At 33.0% G+C, this 18,714-nt stretch overlaps 3 protein-coding genes across 3 annotated transcripts in view; 1 reads left to right on the top strand and 2 right to left on the bottom strand.

Moving 5' to 3' along the window:
* Nucleotides 1-14,314, bottom strand: part of LOC123678360 (LIM domain transcription factor LMO4-B) — a 108,466-nt gene extending 94,152 nt beyond the window's left edge. The window contains exon 1 of the mRNA XM_045615350.1: nucleotides 13,787-14,314. The gene's annotated coding sequence lies outside the window, so the exon portion shown is untranslated. The remainder of the gene's footprint in view (nucleotides 1-13,786) is intronic.
* Nucleotides 14,315-16,105: 1,791 nt separating this feature from the next.
* Nucleotides 16,106-18,220, top strand: LOC123678358 (GPI transamidase component PIG-T). Its single transcript, XM_045615347.1, has 2 exons — nucleotides 16,106-16,370; nucleotides 16,425-18,220. The coding sequence occupies exons 1-2, from the start codon at nucleotides 16,208-16,210 to the stop codon at nucleotides 17,948-17,950; spliced, it is 1,689 nt and encodes a 562-aa protein (XP_045471303.1). The 5' UTR covers nucleotides 16,106-16,207; the 3' UTR covers nucleotides 17,951-18,220.
* LOC123678361 (Sjoegren syndrome nuclear autoantigen 1 homolog) lies at nucleotides 17,880-18,704 on the bottom strand. Its single transcript, XM_045615351.1, has 3 exons — nucleotides 18,500-18,704; nucleotides 18,243-18,442; nucleotides 17,880-18,191 (listed from the first exon to the last, which is right to left on the bottom strand). Exons 1-3 carry the CDS (start codon nucleotides 18,549-18,551, stop codon nucleotides 18,114-18,116), a joined length of 330 nt encoding a protein of 109 aa, XP_045471307.1. The 5' UTR covers nucleotides 18,552-18,704; the 3' UTR covers nucleotides 17,880-18,113.
* Nucleotides 18,705-18,714: the final 10 nt, after the last annotated feature.

Genomic DNA, 18,714 nt, shown 5'->3' with positions numbered 1-18,714 from the left:
TTATCAGCAAATAAGTGATAAGGAAAGAATAGAGACACGAGTTTGGTCTACCAAATGGCTGTTTTTTTGTTTTGACAATTATCAAGCAGCTTGGTACAACCTTCAAACTGTTTTAGGACCGGTCCTGGATTATCGTTGGATTATTACTGATCCAAGGGTAAGGAATGATGGATAATTCAATAATTTCACTCAATTACCTTCAATTACAATTAAAACTTTGAACCAGATTAAAGATTTGAAGAAACAAAATTTGTTCAATTGTCCCCAAATACTATTATTCCTAGAAATTCATAGTTTAATATCATAATAATAATAAATACATTCCTGGACATGCCCACGGATTGGCGGGACTACGAAGACGATGACCAAAAAGCTACCAGTACCAGTAGAGCAACAAGGACCGGACAAGACAGAGCTCAATATTTTTTATATTTAATATTTTATTAATTTATTAATTGGATGAGTAAATATTCCTTTTAGCGAGGATTTTCAATTTGACTGCGAGAGTAGGTTTCTCCTGCAGTGATAGGTTATATTCAGATGAATATACAAATTAAATTTTATATTTACATCTATTTCGATTGCTTTATATCTTTATCATAAGTTTGCAGTGAATTGTTGTGACATCATTATGTACCTACCACAAAAATAATAAAATGCAAACACATTAATTTTTTTTAACATTTACTTTAATGTGAAGGTTCAAATTCTCTTCAACTGAAGGTTTTTTTATATAAGCTAAATTGTTCTTGGTCTTACATTCTACAGTAATAAATTTGAAATTAGGAACAGAAATAGAAAATTTCAATAGATAGGTGAATATTGAATTTCAACTCCGGAATCAAAACAGGATCACAAAAATTTTCATCTTGAATTTTTGATAAGGAATAACTTAGAGGTTTGAAATTTTTCAGGTATTTTTTAGGCGAAAGCGTGCTGACTTCACGTTAGAGCCCTAAATTTCTAAATCTTTCTAATTTTTCTGTTAATTTATTGACATCGAAAAAAATATGAAGATTGGTGCCTACACTAAAATAATTCCCTGATTAAAATTCTGGTCGATAATATGACGTCAACATGCCGCGAAATATTTTCTTCTCATACCCAAACTAGTTTATTAATTTTTTCTCCTTTCTCTTTCGAGGTCACAATTCCGCTTATCAATGGTGCAACTCAATTTCTTCGAGATCACCAAGTGATTCATTTGCCGATTTCAAGCCGAAAATTTTCATATCCTCATTTCAACTTTGCTCCCAACGGAGGTGTAACCCGATATTTCGTTTCGTTGGGTATCATCGCAACTGTGTTATCTCAAAAGTTCATCAGAAGCACAGTTATTATTATCTTGACGCCAATTAAGTTCTTGCAGCAACACCATACATTATTTGGGAGTTGAAACATTCGAATAAATGTGAAATAATTTCATATCCTCGTTACGAGTTGAGAGGAAAGCATTTGAATAATTAGGAAAAATTCCTTTGAGGAAAGCCATCTTTCAGAATGGTATGTATGTTTTCACACGCATTAAAAAGTCAACAAAAAATACATAGAAGAAATGGTATAATAATAAATAAGAATAAAGAAGAAATAAAACATTTAAGAAAGGCGACCCTCCTCAATGAAAGCGATTAATAATCAAGACATATTCGATCGAAATTGTGAATCATCCTTTTTCTTATTTTTAACCTGGAATTATTCACGAAATGGAGAATTTTTTATGAGAAAATTTTGATTCAACCGAATGAACGGCAAAATTTCCGAATACCTACTTACAGTCTTAAGTATTAGAATGCCTTATTTGAATATGTCAATCAGAATTTTTTGGTAATAACTAAATATTGCAGAATTGATTGCTATAATAAGGGTTGTTATAAATCAATTTGATGTATATTCAACAAAATGGAATGTTGGCATAGAAACAAGCCTGAACATGCAAAAATCGAAGCTAATTGCGCAATTATTATTCCATTGGATTCCTTGATTTTAACATTCAAAATTAAGAGTCAAAATTACAATCATTATTATTAACAAATTTCACGCAGAAAGCTATATAATTTATCGAAAATTTCTGGGGATGATTGACAGAATAATTTTTTTATTTGATTTCTGGATTCTGTGTACATTTTTAGACGTGAATTCTGAAATTTTCAGAGCGATCACACTGCGAGGTTGAAGTAGATGTTAATGTTCACAACTAATGATGTTGAAAATGAATGTTGAAAATGATGAGTGCAAAATATTGACCCCCAAAGAAGCTAGCAGAACCACTTTGCAATGTTCGATTTTGTTTGACCATATAATTTTAGGCAAATTTATAACCCTATTGAAATCTTCTGCAATTGTGGGAGAAATTGGGGTTCTGCTAGCTTAACGTCAAGCTAGCAGAACCAATAAGCTAAGATCTATTTTTTATTGACAATCTGATTACATCGCAATTTTTTTGGCTCACGCTTGATCCCGCTGCCAAATTTCTGAATTTAAGTTTTTTTAAAAAATCCTGGGTTCTGCTAGCTTTACCGTTAAGCTAGAAGAACCCAACCATAAAGAAACTTCTCATGATAGTTTCACTTACATAGTAATTCTAGGTTCTATTCAGGCTTATTCAGTACCCTCTTATGGAATTCTTGCTCTTCAGTTTAACGATATATCATGGGTTCCTCTTGATTCACCCTCAACTGGCAGTAGATACTAAATGCATATCGAATGTAAATGAAAAATGTGTTGCACCATAATTTTAGGCGTTTATATATTTTTTTTAAATCTTGTTTATGTTTGCCCGATCTTCTTTTTGTAAATCTGTGATTCTGGTGACATAGTCAACATAAAATTTGTCATTGGTCATTTAACATCTTAATTTAATCTGTATTATAGTAAATATTTTAGTTTGGAATTAATCGAATTTTGCCCATTGAGAATTTAATTATGGAATTCTAGATTCCTACCCTGAAAATTTCTAGGTTTTTCCTTCTGGGAGTTATCGTGTTTACAGCCAGGCAAACGGACAGATAAGTAGAACCTCATTGCTCAAGACATTATACGCTCAAAATCCGAAAATTACAGACATTTGGTTCAGGGAACGAACTCTCAAAAACAATAATTTATCGGATATCAATGGTAGGGCTAGTAGGATGATATCGAATGTATATATCAGCTGTGAAGTCCTAGTACCCATAGATTCAGAATAATAAAAGACCAAAATATTTCATAATAACTTCCTCATACCTGAATGAAAACAATTAAAAATCTAAATATTGAAATTTAACAGTAATTTATTACGCCACTTACTTCACAGAATCTCTTCATTATAAAGACTATCAGAAGATAAGGTCTTGTAAGTAATTAATCTCGAAAGAGATGCATTTTCCACCCAAGCCCACATTTCCTGTAACAACGATTTCAGTATTCAAAACAATCCGGACGCGTTATTCCATAACACTTCGAGCGTTTACGAAGGAGAAATTCTCCAGTCATCATTACTCCGACAAATTTAAAACAACATCATATTATAATATTTCTTCCTCTTCCCACAACATCGGAGGAAGTACTGTTCTAAGCATCAAATTTATAATTCTCTACTACGAAACGGAAACAATCAGATGAATGGCTGCAAATTTTGCGCTAAGGTTTATTATTCCTTCCTATTTCACAGAATATTCAACTCGTAGAGAAAAAATCTTACATCGTTCTGCGGGGTTTGAGCCGCGTTTAGTAAATGTGAAATCCAATGGAAATTTCAGAACTATTAGGACTAGAACCTTTATTAAATGTTGTTTTGAATGGCAACCCACCATTACACAAGAATTCAGAAAAAACGTACAATGAACGGAATAATTATTTTTAGAATTTTGCAGTTTCTATAAATTGAGATTTTAAATTGGAAATGAATGAGTATTTAGAATTAGATTACGGGGTTCAATCCATCAAACCGGCCTTAAACATGATAACCAAAAGAAATATTGAAGTATTGTGGTAGTCTAAAGTAAATAGTCAAAATTAATTTTGTTATTGAGCGAAATGATTTCGTTAATCTATATATATAAAAATAAATCCATTTTTCCCTTGGTCACGGCATCACGCGTGAATGGCTGGACCGATTTCACAAATTCTTTTTTTGTTGTATTTGTTATTATAAGGAGAAGATTCTTAAAAAAGAAAAAAATACGAAAATTGCACAGGAAACTAGAAAATTTCACTTTTTTAATAAAATAATGTGTCACTGGCAATAATATTCACGTAGTTGACATTAAAACAAAGAAGTGTAGTTTACATGATCTTTGCAAATATATCGGTCGGAGTTGGTCTGTGGTCGGAGTTATAATAACAAAATACCTACATAATTCATTTACCATTTCTTAGTGTACTTTTCACATTGGTTTCTACAGGATAATTTGTAGTATGTTTTTTTCTTAAGTGTTTGTTCAACAAGGTTAGTCAAATTAATATAGTGTTGGAAAGTTTTGATAGACCATTTTCATACTTTTACAAAAGAATAGGTACTATAGTTTTTTTTTTCAGTTGAATTTTTGTTTCTAAAAATGCCGGCAATTAGACGTACGAACAAAAGTCGCAGAACCCGTAATGCTGCAAGTCAAAGAAATACAAGAACAAGTCGAACTGATGAGCAACGTGAAACGCGGAATGAAGTTGAAAGGAATCGATGGAACCGGAACCAACAAAATAGAAGTATTGCGTTTAACCCATATAGAGCTGCATTTAATTATAACAAAGAAATTGACTACAGTACACTGCATATCGTTGCTATTGGACCAATGAACGTTGTTTGTCAATATTGCAAGGCATAGCCACGTCTTCGCAATGGCACCCGACTTGCGGTGAAGAGATTAATGAATAACGTGATAGAAGCCACAATTTTGAAAGGGAAGTACAAAGGAGAAGACGTTTTAACTCCACGGATTCCTCTAATTCCGAACGACATGCCGTTCGACTAAACGGTTACAATTTACAGTGCGGCTAGCTTTTGCTAAGAATATTGTGTATCATAAAGCATTAGAATAATAAACACTTTGTTTTTGGAATAATTTTGATTTATTAATATACCAACAGCAATACTTAATAAAGAAATTAACTTAATTCAGATAAAAAACGTAACAGATATTTCTTGATTATGGGGCGGTGCGAAGTTCGTCGGGTCAGCTAGTTTCTTTTTATAATTTGAAAACATTCATGCCGTCGAATAGAAACTTTGTAATTAGTTGTCAAATGATAATACGAAGGTTTGACCCTAATTTCGTGAATAATAAAAGGAATACGTATTTCGAAAAATTCGGAATTTCGATAAAAATTTGTAGGTATTTATTATTTGTAAATACAAGAGTGTTCAGAAAATCAGTTTCTTTACCTCAATACAGAGATGGTTAAAGAAAAAATGAAAAAAAAAAAAAAAATTGAAACATTAAAAAGAAATATGTAGTTGAAAACAAGAATATGAAAAATATTAAACAATGAAAAAGAAATCGCTCGAAACACTTAAACATGAACTTGCTGATTCTGGGAGTTCTTACTTCGGATTAGATTTAATTACCACTTCTTATTACATTCAATATCCTAGATGCTGGACGTGGCGCAACAAGTATGTGTTTTCTTGAAAAAACTTAGTGTTAATATTGGAAAATATCGAGGAAATATTCATTTCTCACTATCTTAGCTACGAAGCCCTTTCTATGAAGTAAGCAGAGCTACTTGCTCATCACTAACCAATCCAATATAATTTAAGAATTTTTCTTGAAAAAAAGAAATAATTCTGCTGTTAAATAATAATAATACTTAATAGAGAATGAGAATCAAATATTAACGAAATGTATATCAATAAATGTCGAATCCTAAGGTAAAAAAAACTTGAGGTTATTATTACTATGGCAGAATTTCAAATAAAAAAAAGCAAAAAGATCATAACGCTTTTGTACCCTGTTGTTCAAAATGAGAAATATCGACAAAAGCCAGTAGAGGTAATTATTATATCAAAACGAAATGATAATTAATCATTGAGGAAATGGCTTTCTTAGTTTTTTTGCGTTAATTAGAAAGTTATTCATATCTATGCATTATGATTGTATTTGAAGTTTGAGGGTAGCACTGCTGAGTTAATATGTATTTATTCAATGAATTCAGTCCATAGTTGATGGAAATTCTTTATCGACAAATAGAACAAAGATAGTGGAAATTATCATGTTTTAATTCACCTAACCTAAAATTGAGTGAAAAAAAATAATAAAGGCGCCACAATTTTTCTCAGCTCACGACAAATATATTTCGGTCCCTCAACAATTTTTCAGTCCTACATTTATGTAGATCAATTACTGTGAATATGGAATATTTCAGCATTAAAACAAAGTGCTTCTGGAAAATAGATTTAAGGTTTGATAAACAGCTTTTTATTCGTCAATACTGATAAGAAAATAAAAGAAAAAGGATAATTATACAAATGCGCTCTTGTGAGTGATAATCATTAAGGAGATGGTTTCTTTATTTTTTTGCGTCATTGCGATGATATTTAATAAATAGAACATTTCTGAAAGGCGCCTCTACAAGATACATCCCCCTTGTAGATATGATAATATTGAAATGGAAAGATTGAAAAATATTTTTATCCGAGAACTTCAAAAGTTTATTATTGCAAATTCCAAAGGTTTATTAATGAAAATAATAAACCAAAACTTCACGGAATGTTTCGTGTTAGCTATTCAACATTACCATGCAGGGTTAATGAAATATCGCCTACATAAAGGATCCAGTTACGTGATTCATTTTATTTTAGGTCTAGGACCGAAAACTTCACTAATATCGATTGGAGCCGGCACACTTCCGCCGAAATTGGGTTTCAAAGTTTGGCGTAACAACCCTGTGAAATGTGCGAGTCTTGCATGGCTTTCAGACTATGTTCTTGTGGTCATGGTGGAATCGTCAAATTGCAAATTTGTTCTATGGTTTATTAGGTATCTATTCTTTCATCGTAGAATCTCTCACTGAAAATTTTCCACTATGATTTACTATTCCCGTTTTTAAAGTATCATTGTGGTAATAAACTAATTAATGTTTTCAATTGCATCATTATGTGAGAATGAATTAAGTATATCAATTTTTTTTTTGTCCGTTGATTTTTTTTCTTTAAAATTCATGGATCACGTTTTATTTTCCGAGAAAAAATCCAGAAGATAGACGGACGGAGTTTTCTACTAATATTCTACATGAAGCTTGAAATAGTTCTCATAATGAGATAGTAGATAAGTCCTTTCTTTTATTATTCTCCGAATTTCTCGATATTTTGTAAAAAGCTTAATATCACCGATATCAAAACATTCTTTTTCAATATCCTCGGTAATTTTTCTATGGTTCGTATGCTGTGATTGAAACTTTTATTACATAACAACACCCAACATCTCAATTCTGTCGGTTTCGTAGTCTCGGAAATATTTATTCAATTCAATAATGATGGATTATAGCGTCTGTGTAATAAATATAAGGTATATAATTTGTTGGCGTGCAGACAAATATTTTCAGAGGTTCGAGTCCCGCTCGAGGAGGTACTTTTTCCAGAATTCAAAATTTGTCTGCACGCTAACAAACTATTTACCTTACCTATATTTGTTCATATATCTATATTGGCGGAATTCGAATCCGGGTTCATTCTTTCTGAAATACGAATATTTTCAAAAATGTATAAGAGTTTGGCAGTAATATTTCATTCGGTACGATCAGATCAACTCAATTTCATGATTGTAGTATGCATTTCCCAAAAGGGAAATGCATCTTGTTCAATCTGATTCTTTGTTTTTCGGCCTCTATAATATTGTGTTCTCGATCAAGGATGAATGCAACCGACTCTTATATTAATTGCGAGATTAATTGTCTTATTATAATTTTGAGGAAAAACTTGAGGCAGCGAAAAAAAATTGAATCGAATAAAACTTGAAATATTGAATTGCACACTTCATAATTGAGATGATAAGTTATATATGGAATTTTTTTCTACTCCCTTTCTCCGTCGAAATATTAAATAAAATCAAATAGATTAACGTACTAATGCTACGAAAATACCTATTTCTGTAAAAAATAATTTGATTTGAATGTTCAATGAAATTTGGAATGACTGAATTCTTGCCAGAGGTGTTTTCGAAAGGAGCATCCTAGTCAGGGGCGGATCCAGGGGGGGGGGCCATGGGGGCCATGGCCCCCCCCTCGCGGACTTTATGAATATAAAAGTGTATCCTGAATCATCGAAGAAAATGCACTTATTTAGTTTTTAATATTTTTTCCAATGCATAGCTCCGATCGGGTTCCACTACATGGCGTTAGAAAGATGAGATTTCGTACCACATTATCTTTTGCGACAGTTTTGTGATTAGTTTACTCAGTTTAGTTCAAGCGCGCGTTGAAGATGGACAAAATAACAAGGAAGAAATACGTTATATTTGAGTTTTTCTTCGATAAAGGCGAAAATACGAGCCAAGCGGCTGAAAATTTAAATAGTGTTTTTGGTCTTGATACCGTAATAGCCAATTAAGCGCAATTTTGGTTTCGTCGATTCCGTTCCGGTAATTTCTATGCCAAAGATGCATCACGCGCTGGAGACCAATTGACGAAAATATCGACAAAATCATGGACATTTTCTGGTCCTGTTTCCATTGCTCAAGAGTTAAAGATTGCACAAAAAACCGTCTGGAACCATTTGCATAAGGCTGGTCTCAAGAAGAAGCTAGATGTATGGGTACCAAACGAGTTACCGCAAAAAACTTCTTGGACCGAATTTCCATCTGCGAATCGCTGCTGAATCGCAACAAAATAACCCTATTTTGGAAACGGTTGGTGGCTGGTGATGAAAAGTGGATGACTTCCGACAACGTCAAACGAAAACGGTCCTAGTAAAAAAGCGGTGAGCTGTCGGAAACGGTCAGGAAGGTTTTGCTATGTATTTGGTGGGTTTGGCAGGGAATTATCTACATAAGCTGCTCCCCTAAGGCACAAATATTGACTCGGAACTGTACTGTCAACATTTGGGCCTTCTGAAGGAAGCAATCGCCCAGAAGCAACCAATAGGAGAGGAATTGTGTTCCATAGGGACAACGTAAGGCCACACACATCGATAGTGACTCGCCAGAGGTTCTTATGCATCCACCTTATAGTCCGGACCTGAAGGAAGCAATCGCCCAGAAGCAACCAATAGGAGAGGAATTGTGTTCCATAGGGACAACGTAAGGTCACACACATCGATAGTGACTCGCCAGAGGTTCTTATGCATCCACCTTATAGTCCGGACCTGGCCCAAGTGATTACCTCTCTTGCTGTCCATGCCAAACAATTTTGCTGGTGAAAAATTTGTTTCAACAAAGGCTCGTGAAATTCGAATGTCTCAATTTTTTGCGAATAGCGACTAGGGCTTCTATGAGGGACATAAACAAACCTTCAAAATAGCAACACGTTAAAGAAAAAAACGGCGCATATTCGACCGGAATCGGATCATTCTAACTGTGGTAATTGAAATGTTGATTTCTATGCAAAAATATTATTTTTTTTCTATACCTCATACTTTCTTGTGCCATTAGTTTTCTCATGAAATAAATCTACATATATTCATGAAATTGTTTGAACTTGTGTTTTGTACAACAAAAATTTTGAAAACTGAATTTGATATGATATACTAAAATACACCTTTCTATAAAAAAACACGTGTCTCGATAGATACCAACAAAAATTCCGCTATTTTGCTAATCGATATGAGCCGTGAGTTTCTATGGCCCCCCCCTCAGACATCGCCTGGATCCGCCCCTGATCCTAGTCCTATGACCGATAGTTTCAAATTCCTTATAACACTCAATTTCTAAAATCATATTGTTTTCCCCATCTGAACTCATCATTAACAATGTTTTATATCTTTTTTGAATTCAATTAGAGTATCTATAAAGTCATCAAATCTGAACTCCTCATAAGAAATTTTTCATCTCTGGTAAATTCCTTGTTGTTATCTGGAATTTTATTTCTTGAGTACTGGCCTGTGGCATTTCTGGTTTGGTCCATTTGGTCCATGAAACTGACAAAAAACGAATTGGAGAAAACGCCAGATAACCCAACAAGACATTTTAGAACATACTTCCAAGATTCTGGTTCATTTGAGTGGTTTAGCTTAACGAAGTGAAAGTTTATTCAATTTTATGAGGTGCTCAAACATCTATAATCACTTCACATCCTACACTCTTTGAGAACGAATTTATTATTCTTATTGGTTTCTCCACTGAAACACAAAATTTTATTTAATGCCTTCTACCGCACACAATGAGCTAAAAAAAAATTGATAATGAATAATATTCGCTGGATTGGAACCAGGAGTTGTTTGTTTCGAATTTCGCATTATTTGCAATTGAAGCAAGATTTTCTGTAATGTGGGCTGTAATCTGTATACAATTTCAAGTACCGGTAAGAAAATCACCCACCTGGTTGGAAAATTGCAGTACCAACTCCACGATTCTTTCACGGAAGTTTTTTATGATTCGAACACTTGCTTGGTCTCACGTCTTCTTGGTAGGTACTGAAAATAACTACACTTCTCCCAAAATATTTCAATGGACTAAAAGAAAAGCTTTAACCGAACAAAAAAAAATTAAACGAATAAGCTTCAGTGATTGAAAAATAGAAATGCTAAAAACGAAATTAACTAAATTAAATTAAATCGAATATTCAACATTTTGTTAGTAACAAGAGTTGGCGTACAGATTGTATGGTTTTTCAAGAATATTCTTTCAAATATAACCTTTTTATTTTAACCATGGAGTTTTTGAAAGTTGAAGCTAAATATTATTTTCTTTGTATAGTTTTCTAGATTTTTACTGTTGTACGAGGTAACATTTATTATTGTGGAATTAATATATTTATTTATTAATTCATTTCGGAATTATAATAACTTCTCGATCGAACCAAGCGAGATGATATTAATTTTTCAGTTTCAGATTCAAAAAATCAAAAGAAATAATAAACAGTGGTGGTGGTTGTACTATATTATTTCATTTTTATTCGTTAGAATCAATTTCATTCGAACTGGATGAGATAATACTAATCAATAATAATCAGTATTTTTCTAATATTGTTTTCATTCAAGGATTTTCATCTCAAAAACTCAACAAATCTCATCGTATTGTCCTGATATGATTTTGGCCGGCTTTTCTCTCTTTCCAAGTTCTGAAATCAATTTCTGAAAGTGCGTTTTAAAAAAATATTTCGATGCTCGGATTATTTATTGGCGTAGATATTGGTGTATTAAAAATTATAGTAGGAATGAAGTCGATACAATGAATTCGAATTGATGACACACCTTTTTAATCTCACTGGCCAGTCTCGGTAATTTTCACGTAGAAGAAATTATCTCGAATATTTTGACGAATTAATAGGCTAGATGAGTGATGTGGAAAATCCTCTTTTTTATAATGGGAGTGAATCTTTTTCCAAAAAAAACTTATTTGGCAATAAAAGTTGCAAATGATGACACATTTTTCTGTTCGGTTTTCAAAGCAAGCGTGAAAACGTCAGGTTTCTAGGTGTCCTCTTAAGACGTAACGGTTGAGAAACTGTCTTATAACCTTTCATTGTTTATTTTGTGTTATTTATCAAACCACATTCAACAAAATTAAATCCAACAAAATACACTGCAAGCTGTATAATCAAATAATGTAGAAACAAAACTAGAAAGCGACACAAGGTAAGGTTTTATCATGGACTACGTATGTATATGGGTTACACTTAAAAGTGACGTCATTTGCTCTGATTGGTTCTGCAGATAACATGGCAGATTGTTGTATTTCATATTTTTATTATATTGAATATCTTATTAATATAAATGTTCAAATTAGAAAAAAAAATTTTTTTTAGAATCCTTTCAACACATATTATTCTCCAAGACCATTAGTTCTTGTATTCTTCAATGCTGTTATCTAGACTCTCATGTAATACTCTCTTAACTTCACCTTCACCTGTTTTCGATTACGTTTTTCACAAATGTTTTTTATTTAATCCTGTGATTCAGGTAGAGCTATGAGGTAATTAGCTAAAATAGCTTAGATACATTGATGAAGTATTCTTGAACACTTTTCTGTACTACAGGCGATCTACAGAGAAGAGATATTAAAGGTGACTTTTCATTACGGTTTATAATATACAGGGTGTTATATATAAGTGCGACAGTTTTGTGAGGGTGAATCCTTGCCAAAAATTAAAGTGGATCTTTCATGTAAAGATCAGCTCTTCTTTTTTTGAAATTGCTGGAGAGGTGAAGATATGGAGTTTTATGATCGTGTTTTACTGAAAACAAAAAAAAATGAAAATATAACAGCCACCTACTAGATTTATTCGATTTCACTGATAGAAGATCCGTTCATGTAAGTACCATATAGTATTTTATTTTTTTGTAGGAAACTTTTAGAACACAACAAAAGAGATGAACAATTTTCGCAATGAATTGTTTTTCCAACACATCTCTAAGTTGAGAAATTTTGTTTCGTCAAAAATTGTGGTAAAAATACAGGGAGTTGTATTTTCGCCGCTTTAGAAGAACATGAAAAATATTCATAGATAACCTTTTCATTCGTAAAACATGACCGGAAAATGCCGTTGTTTCAACACTTCAACAATCTTAAGAAAATATCTAAAATTACTTTTTTTGTCAGATTTTTAAAACCGTGTAACCCTTCAAGGAAAGAGTTTTTGCTTCCATGAAAGACCTATACTTAAATGTTCGACAAAGATTCAGCCCCTAAATAGGTACTTTCGCACTTATTTGGAAACAACCTGTATATCATATCCGGCCCAGAGAAAAGGATTTCTACTGAGAGATATAATACCTATGTATTAAATTTGTAGTGAGAAGGGCGTTATTGAAAAGCACGGTGTGCGATATAAATTCAGATCTCGGGATATAAAATACCTACATACCGTAATGAACAGTCATCTTAATGCTCATATACCTACCTTCTCTGTAATCACCGAAATTAATAGTTTCCAATGTTGAGCTATGTTCAAGATATTTTATATACCTTCCCTTGCGAGAGAAATCATTGGCTCGTATCTACAGGTAGGTAAAGTTCAGCTTGGTATCTTCCATAAGTGCACCTTTTCGAACATAACCCTGATGAATGGGCTGACCTGACAAAAAGCGAAGGCGGAGAATACACAAACGACGATCTGAAGTTGATGAACAGGATTCCCAAACAACGAAATCGATTTTTGGAAAATACGAGTGGGTTTCAAGTGCTGTCAATCATAGTGTAAATGACTTTCTTTCAATCGTAATAACAAATATAAGTTCCTTTTTAAATTTTGCTGCGTTCGGTATTCTATTATTATCACTTGCAACATTGAAAATTCAAGCGGTTAATGTTCAAGGAAAATGATGACATAGACGAACGTACTGTTATCTTATCACTGAACCCTCGAAGCTTCTAACCTCACAAATATGAAGTTTGTTTACAATCGAAAGTATAAGATACTTTCTTAATATATCTCAGATTTTATGGATTACATCTGGACAACTGACGAATTTTTCGATTATAATAGTCTAATCCACTAATAAAATGATTTATTGGAGACAACAGTTTGGTCAACATTACACAGAGGTTTTCCCAGTCTACGTGAAGGATACAAACAAACAGGTTTACAGGTCGGAATTGACTGAAATACATGCAAATAAGCAGTGTTAGAGTTAAATACAGCTTAAAACTAATTTACAATTCCCTCATTTAATGTTAGAAGCTACAATTCTAAAAATACACGGGACGATCATACATACCAAACATTTCATATCCAAAAATCGTGGCTTCAACAGTCATGGAACATTGAGATAAACCCGGCAGTCCTATTTCAGTTATGTACCACGATGTCCGACAAAAAATAAGAACTAATTCCACAGCACCACTGTTGTTTGCCTTGGACAGTGCCGCTTACACGTTTCACAGTTTCACCCGAATGTAAGTAATTGGAAGCAACTGAAATTTCACGAGAAAGGAACTATCATACTATTAACGATTTTTGGTCCTTCAATTCGATATTCCGTCTCATCTTCCAATTCGAATATAAACACTCATTTAGTTCTATCAACTCAGACACGCATCAACGTTGTCAGAACTGTACAACCGCCAGACGCGCTTGACATGAACTGAAGACCAGCTGCAAAACAGAAAGTAAGATTAACCGAACAGTCGTCGGAACACGACTAAGTGTCGTGTAGACTCGTTGTTTTTCGGAACGGCTCGATACTTATTTAACTCGGAGGTATTCCAGCTACAACTCCAACATCTAGGTTTTGTACTAAAGCTCTATAATTAATTTTTGAGTATAATTCCGAAATTTAAAGGTCAGCTGGAGGCGGTACACAAAATGCGGTTGCGCGGCCAATTGCCAGTAGAATTTCATCATGAAGTTTTCTGTGTGTGAAGGCAGGGCTCAATGAGGACAGGTGACAAGTAGCTTAAGTTTGATTGGGTCTGAGAAGAAGAATTTGTGATATCATTTAAATTATTTTCGGTAATTGCGATTTTATGGCACAACATGATATCCGTCCACCAAAAAATTAACTGCAATAATGATTCTTCGTTACTTTTGTGAATTGAAAATAAATAACATCATATCATGAATTGTTGAAATGCAATCATATACAATGAGTACAGGTAATATTCGCTTATGTACACATAGATACGTTCAGAATTCTTTTAGGTAACAAATATTTGTGATATAAATTTTCAAACTATTAGATGCGGAGTAACTAATATTTTATATTGTAACCGTTGGTATCTCTAAATTGGCGGATGCGAATGTAACAAATTATCGGTCAATCAAATTGGCGGAAGAGTTGTGCGTATTATTTCCTTCCACATCGTAGGTACTGGGCGGATAGGAATATTTTTACAGTCAGTAATTGAGATTGAATTCCGAAAAATGTCACTTTCATGTAAATTAATATCTGATAAGTGTATTAGAATGGAAGATGCTAAAATACCAACACAACGGAAACCATGAAAATCAAAATAATGAGTAGAATAAGTGGAAGTGTTTCTTTTGCATTAATGCATTAAATTTGTAATAGGACTGGATTCTCGGTATCACTTCCAACCAAGCGCGGATCCAGGGGGGGTACCTACTAAGGCTAAAATAATTACAAGATCTGCGCCAAAATTTAATTTGACTCAATTTCTGAAACAGAGATATCTAAAAGTTCCCCCCTCTCATGTTCGCGCCTGGATCCGCGCCTGTTTCCGACCATACTTTTATCATTGTAAAAAACAATTCAATTATGCTCAATTGCAAGATTAGTCCTTGTTGCAAATTGGCGAAGGTGCGGGTTATATTTTGAAAATAATGTGTCGAGTGCAGGGGCCGCGCCAGAGAGGGGTCAAGGTCAAGAGGCACAGGCCCACTTAATTTTTTGCTGCTTTCGGGTATTGTATTATAGTTAAATAGTGGTTTAGTAAAGTACTGTAAACGATATGAATTTAAATTGATTGTGTAAATCTCCGGCAGGATGCGAGACAAAATACAGGCATTTTTGCCGAAGTGCGCCTGGCTTTCTGTAGGGATATTGGCATATACCTTACCTACATATGTGTAATTTTGATGGCATTATTGTATGGAAGGAATTTAAGTTTGAATAAATTGAAATTGAAATCAAGAGTTATAATATTATATGAATTTTTATTGAAAAGCCTGATTGAAATATTCGATATATTTCTGAACGACTTGACTCTTATTTTCACTCAAGTACACCAATATTGAAGAAAAATCAACGTAATTCCACTAATTCATTAAGTACCTACCTACTCGGTATATGAATAAGTGTAAATCTTAGAATATAGATATACAATAACAATATTAACAATAACGATATTATTAATGTTCTAAGGTGTAAATTAACAAAATGGCGGATGCGTTTTTTAAATCCATATAATAGATTATGTAGATACGAGATACGACCACCTTGGACTCAAATGATATAGGTTTGTTTATATAATTTATTCATTTGTTGTCTCGTAGAAATAAATCAGAATTATCTTAGAACCAATATTTTGAGAAATAATCGTTTTTCTTTTCTATGACTAATGACTGCTACTTAGCAGAGAAAATAGCTAACCCTTGTTTGGGACCTGTCATTTGCTTAGAAAATATGATAAAATAAGAAAAACATCGGTGATACAGCAAATTGCTGCACTAGTTTAAGATGCTATACATTCCCTTTATAATATGTCTCAGTTTAATTTCAGTAATTTTCGGTCAAGATGATTCTTTCATTGAAGAACTTCTCATTAAACCTCTAAATGCTGATCATGTTTACAATCATTTCCAATTCACTACCAAATGGAGTGTTCCAGATACCGGTTTTTGTAAGTTCTTTATGTTATTATGATGTTAACTAGCTTGAATATTCTTCATTTCAGCTTCCCATTCGAGAATATTTCCTAGAATAATAGGAGAATTGATTGAGAGGTACAATGTCGAAGAATTGCATATAAGTTTGACAAATGGCTTATGGCGCTATGAGAAATGGGGGTATCCTGTTGTTGATGCAGCACCGGGTGGAGAGGTATGGGCTTGGTTCAAACCAACAACTACCCACATTGATAAAAATTGGAAAGAATTAACAGCCTCTCTTTCTGGGCTCCTTTGCGCCTCTTTTAATTTCATTGATCAAACAAATACAATAAGTCCAGAATATTCACTAAGACCACGAGGAGTTGTAGATCAATATCATCAAGTGAATTCTAGTTATTTGAAATATGCTAGTCTACCAAGAGAGATAGTCTGTACAGAGAATTTAACACCTTGGAAGAAATTGCTTCCCTGTAATGCCAAAACAGGACTTGGTTCACTCCTGAACTCAGGCTATATTCATAATACAAGGTATCATTCCCTAGGACTCAATCTAAGACGTATATGTTCTGATGAATATTGCTCTTCAATAAGCCTAGAATTGCAACAAACAGTTTCCTTGGTTTATGACAGTAAGATATTAGGCACCAAGAATTGGTCACTCATCAAATTTTTTGGACAAGGTGTCATAAATACGTGTAGCTTAGCTGACTCTAGTACTATTTTCATTGATATAACCTCTAATTCATCTAATCCTTTCCGGTTAACAGAACAGCCTGAGGATATAATCACATCAATTCGAGGGGGAACTGTGGGAAAATTTGCTAAATATCTAGTTAAAGATAAGGCATTTTCAGTTGGTGCTAATTACTTCCCAAAACAAGAAATAGCTATTATGGCACCTCCAGTTCTTTATGCACATCAATATCTCTCGGGATATGGTAAAGAAATTGGTGGACTGATTGTTAAGATTTCAAATAACCACTGGAGTGATTTGGATATTGTAATTCTGCAAAATATACCTTGGTATTTGCAGTTATATTTACACACTCTGAAAATATCTGTTGGTAATAAAAAATTGACACCGATACAACTAAAATTCAAACCAGGAAAACTAAGGACACGCCATCATCAGCTAGAATTATTACTTCGTTTACCATCTAAATCTGTAACAATGGTTTCAGTTGACTTCGATTTCACATTTTTGAAATGGCAGGAGTATCCTCCAGATGCAAATCACGGTTTCTATGTTGGTTCAGCAATAATAAGTTGTCATTTACCTTTAGCTAGAGATTTTACGGGTTTACCCCAAGATGGTTCGATGATAAGAGATAGTTTCAATGCTTCTAGAAATGGATATTTAGTTCAAGTACGCACAGAAACTCTTATTATTACTTTGCCTACTCCTGATTTCAGTATGCCTTACAATGTTATTTGTTTGGCATGTACTGTTGTAGCATTAGCTTTTGGGCCACTACATAATATAACAACTAAGAGGTTTATATTGAAAGTGAAAGATGACCAAAATTTCATCAATTTAATCAAAAATAAACTAAAGTCATTAGCATATAGACAAAAAGAGGAAAAAGAGTGATTATGAGACTTCTGTAAATTTTAATACAGTTTGTGTTTCAATTTAAAAAAAATCTTTCAGTTAAATGTAAGTGATGTAATTTATATTTAATTCAAAATAAATAATTCAGATACACTTAATCATCATTATAGTAATCCCAATCAAATCAATTCGACAGAGTTCCTTATGCTGATGTATTGTTCTTGAGTTTATTAGATTGATGTTGCACAAGATTTAAAAGTGTTTGACTACTTTCCAAAATCTGAAAATGAAATAGAGCAATAAAATTAATGAGGTTGTATTATTATAATACCTTTTTGAATCCTGCTTCTGTTTCTTGTATTGTTTTGGTGTAATCATCATATAGTTGTTTATGGTATTTCAGTTTACATTGAACATTATTTAATTTTTCCTGTAGGGCAGATATATTACGCTCTAATATTGCTTCCTCAGATTCTTCTTTTCTTATTATTTCTAAAATATTTATCCTTTTTGACTTCAATTCTTCCAAACCTAGATAAATAAATATTTTGAATACATTAAAACTGATTGTAACGAATTCAAACTAACATTTCACTAGTTCTTGATTGTATGTTTGTAAACAAGCTCCATGATCGGCCATTATCTAAGTAATCGATGAAAATTTAAGATCTCTTATGAAATGCATTCAAATTTTCCACTGAATATAATAACATTGACTAGTAATCTGTGATAATAATTCCTATATGCTAGGTTATTTTATTTTGATAATCATTTAAATTCTCTGATGGAAGAGCATAGATTAA

This window comes from Harmonia axyridis, chromosome 4, assembly GCF_914767665.1.
Source record: "Harmonia axyridis chromosome 4, icHarAxyr1.1, whole genome shotgun sequence".
NCBI lineage: Eukaryota > Metazoa > Arthropoda > Insecta > Coleoptera > Coccinellidae > Harmonia > Harmonia axyridis.
The sequence above is the reverse complement of the archived record's forward strand: the minus strand, read 5'-3'. Positions and strand labels throughout refer to the sequence as shown.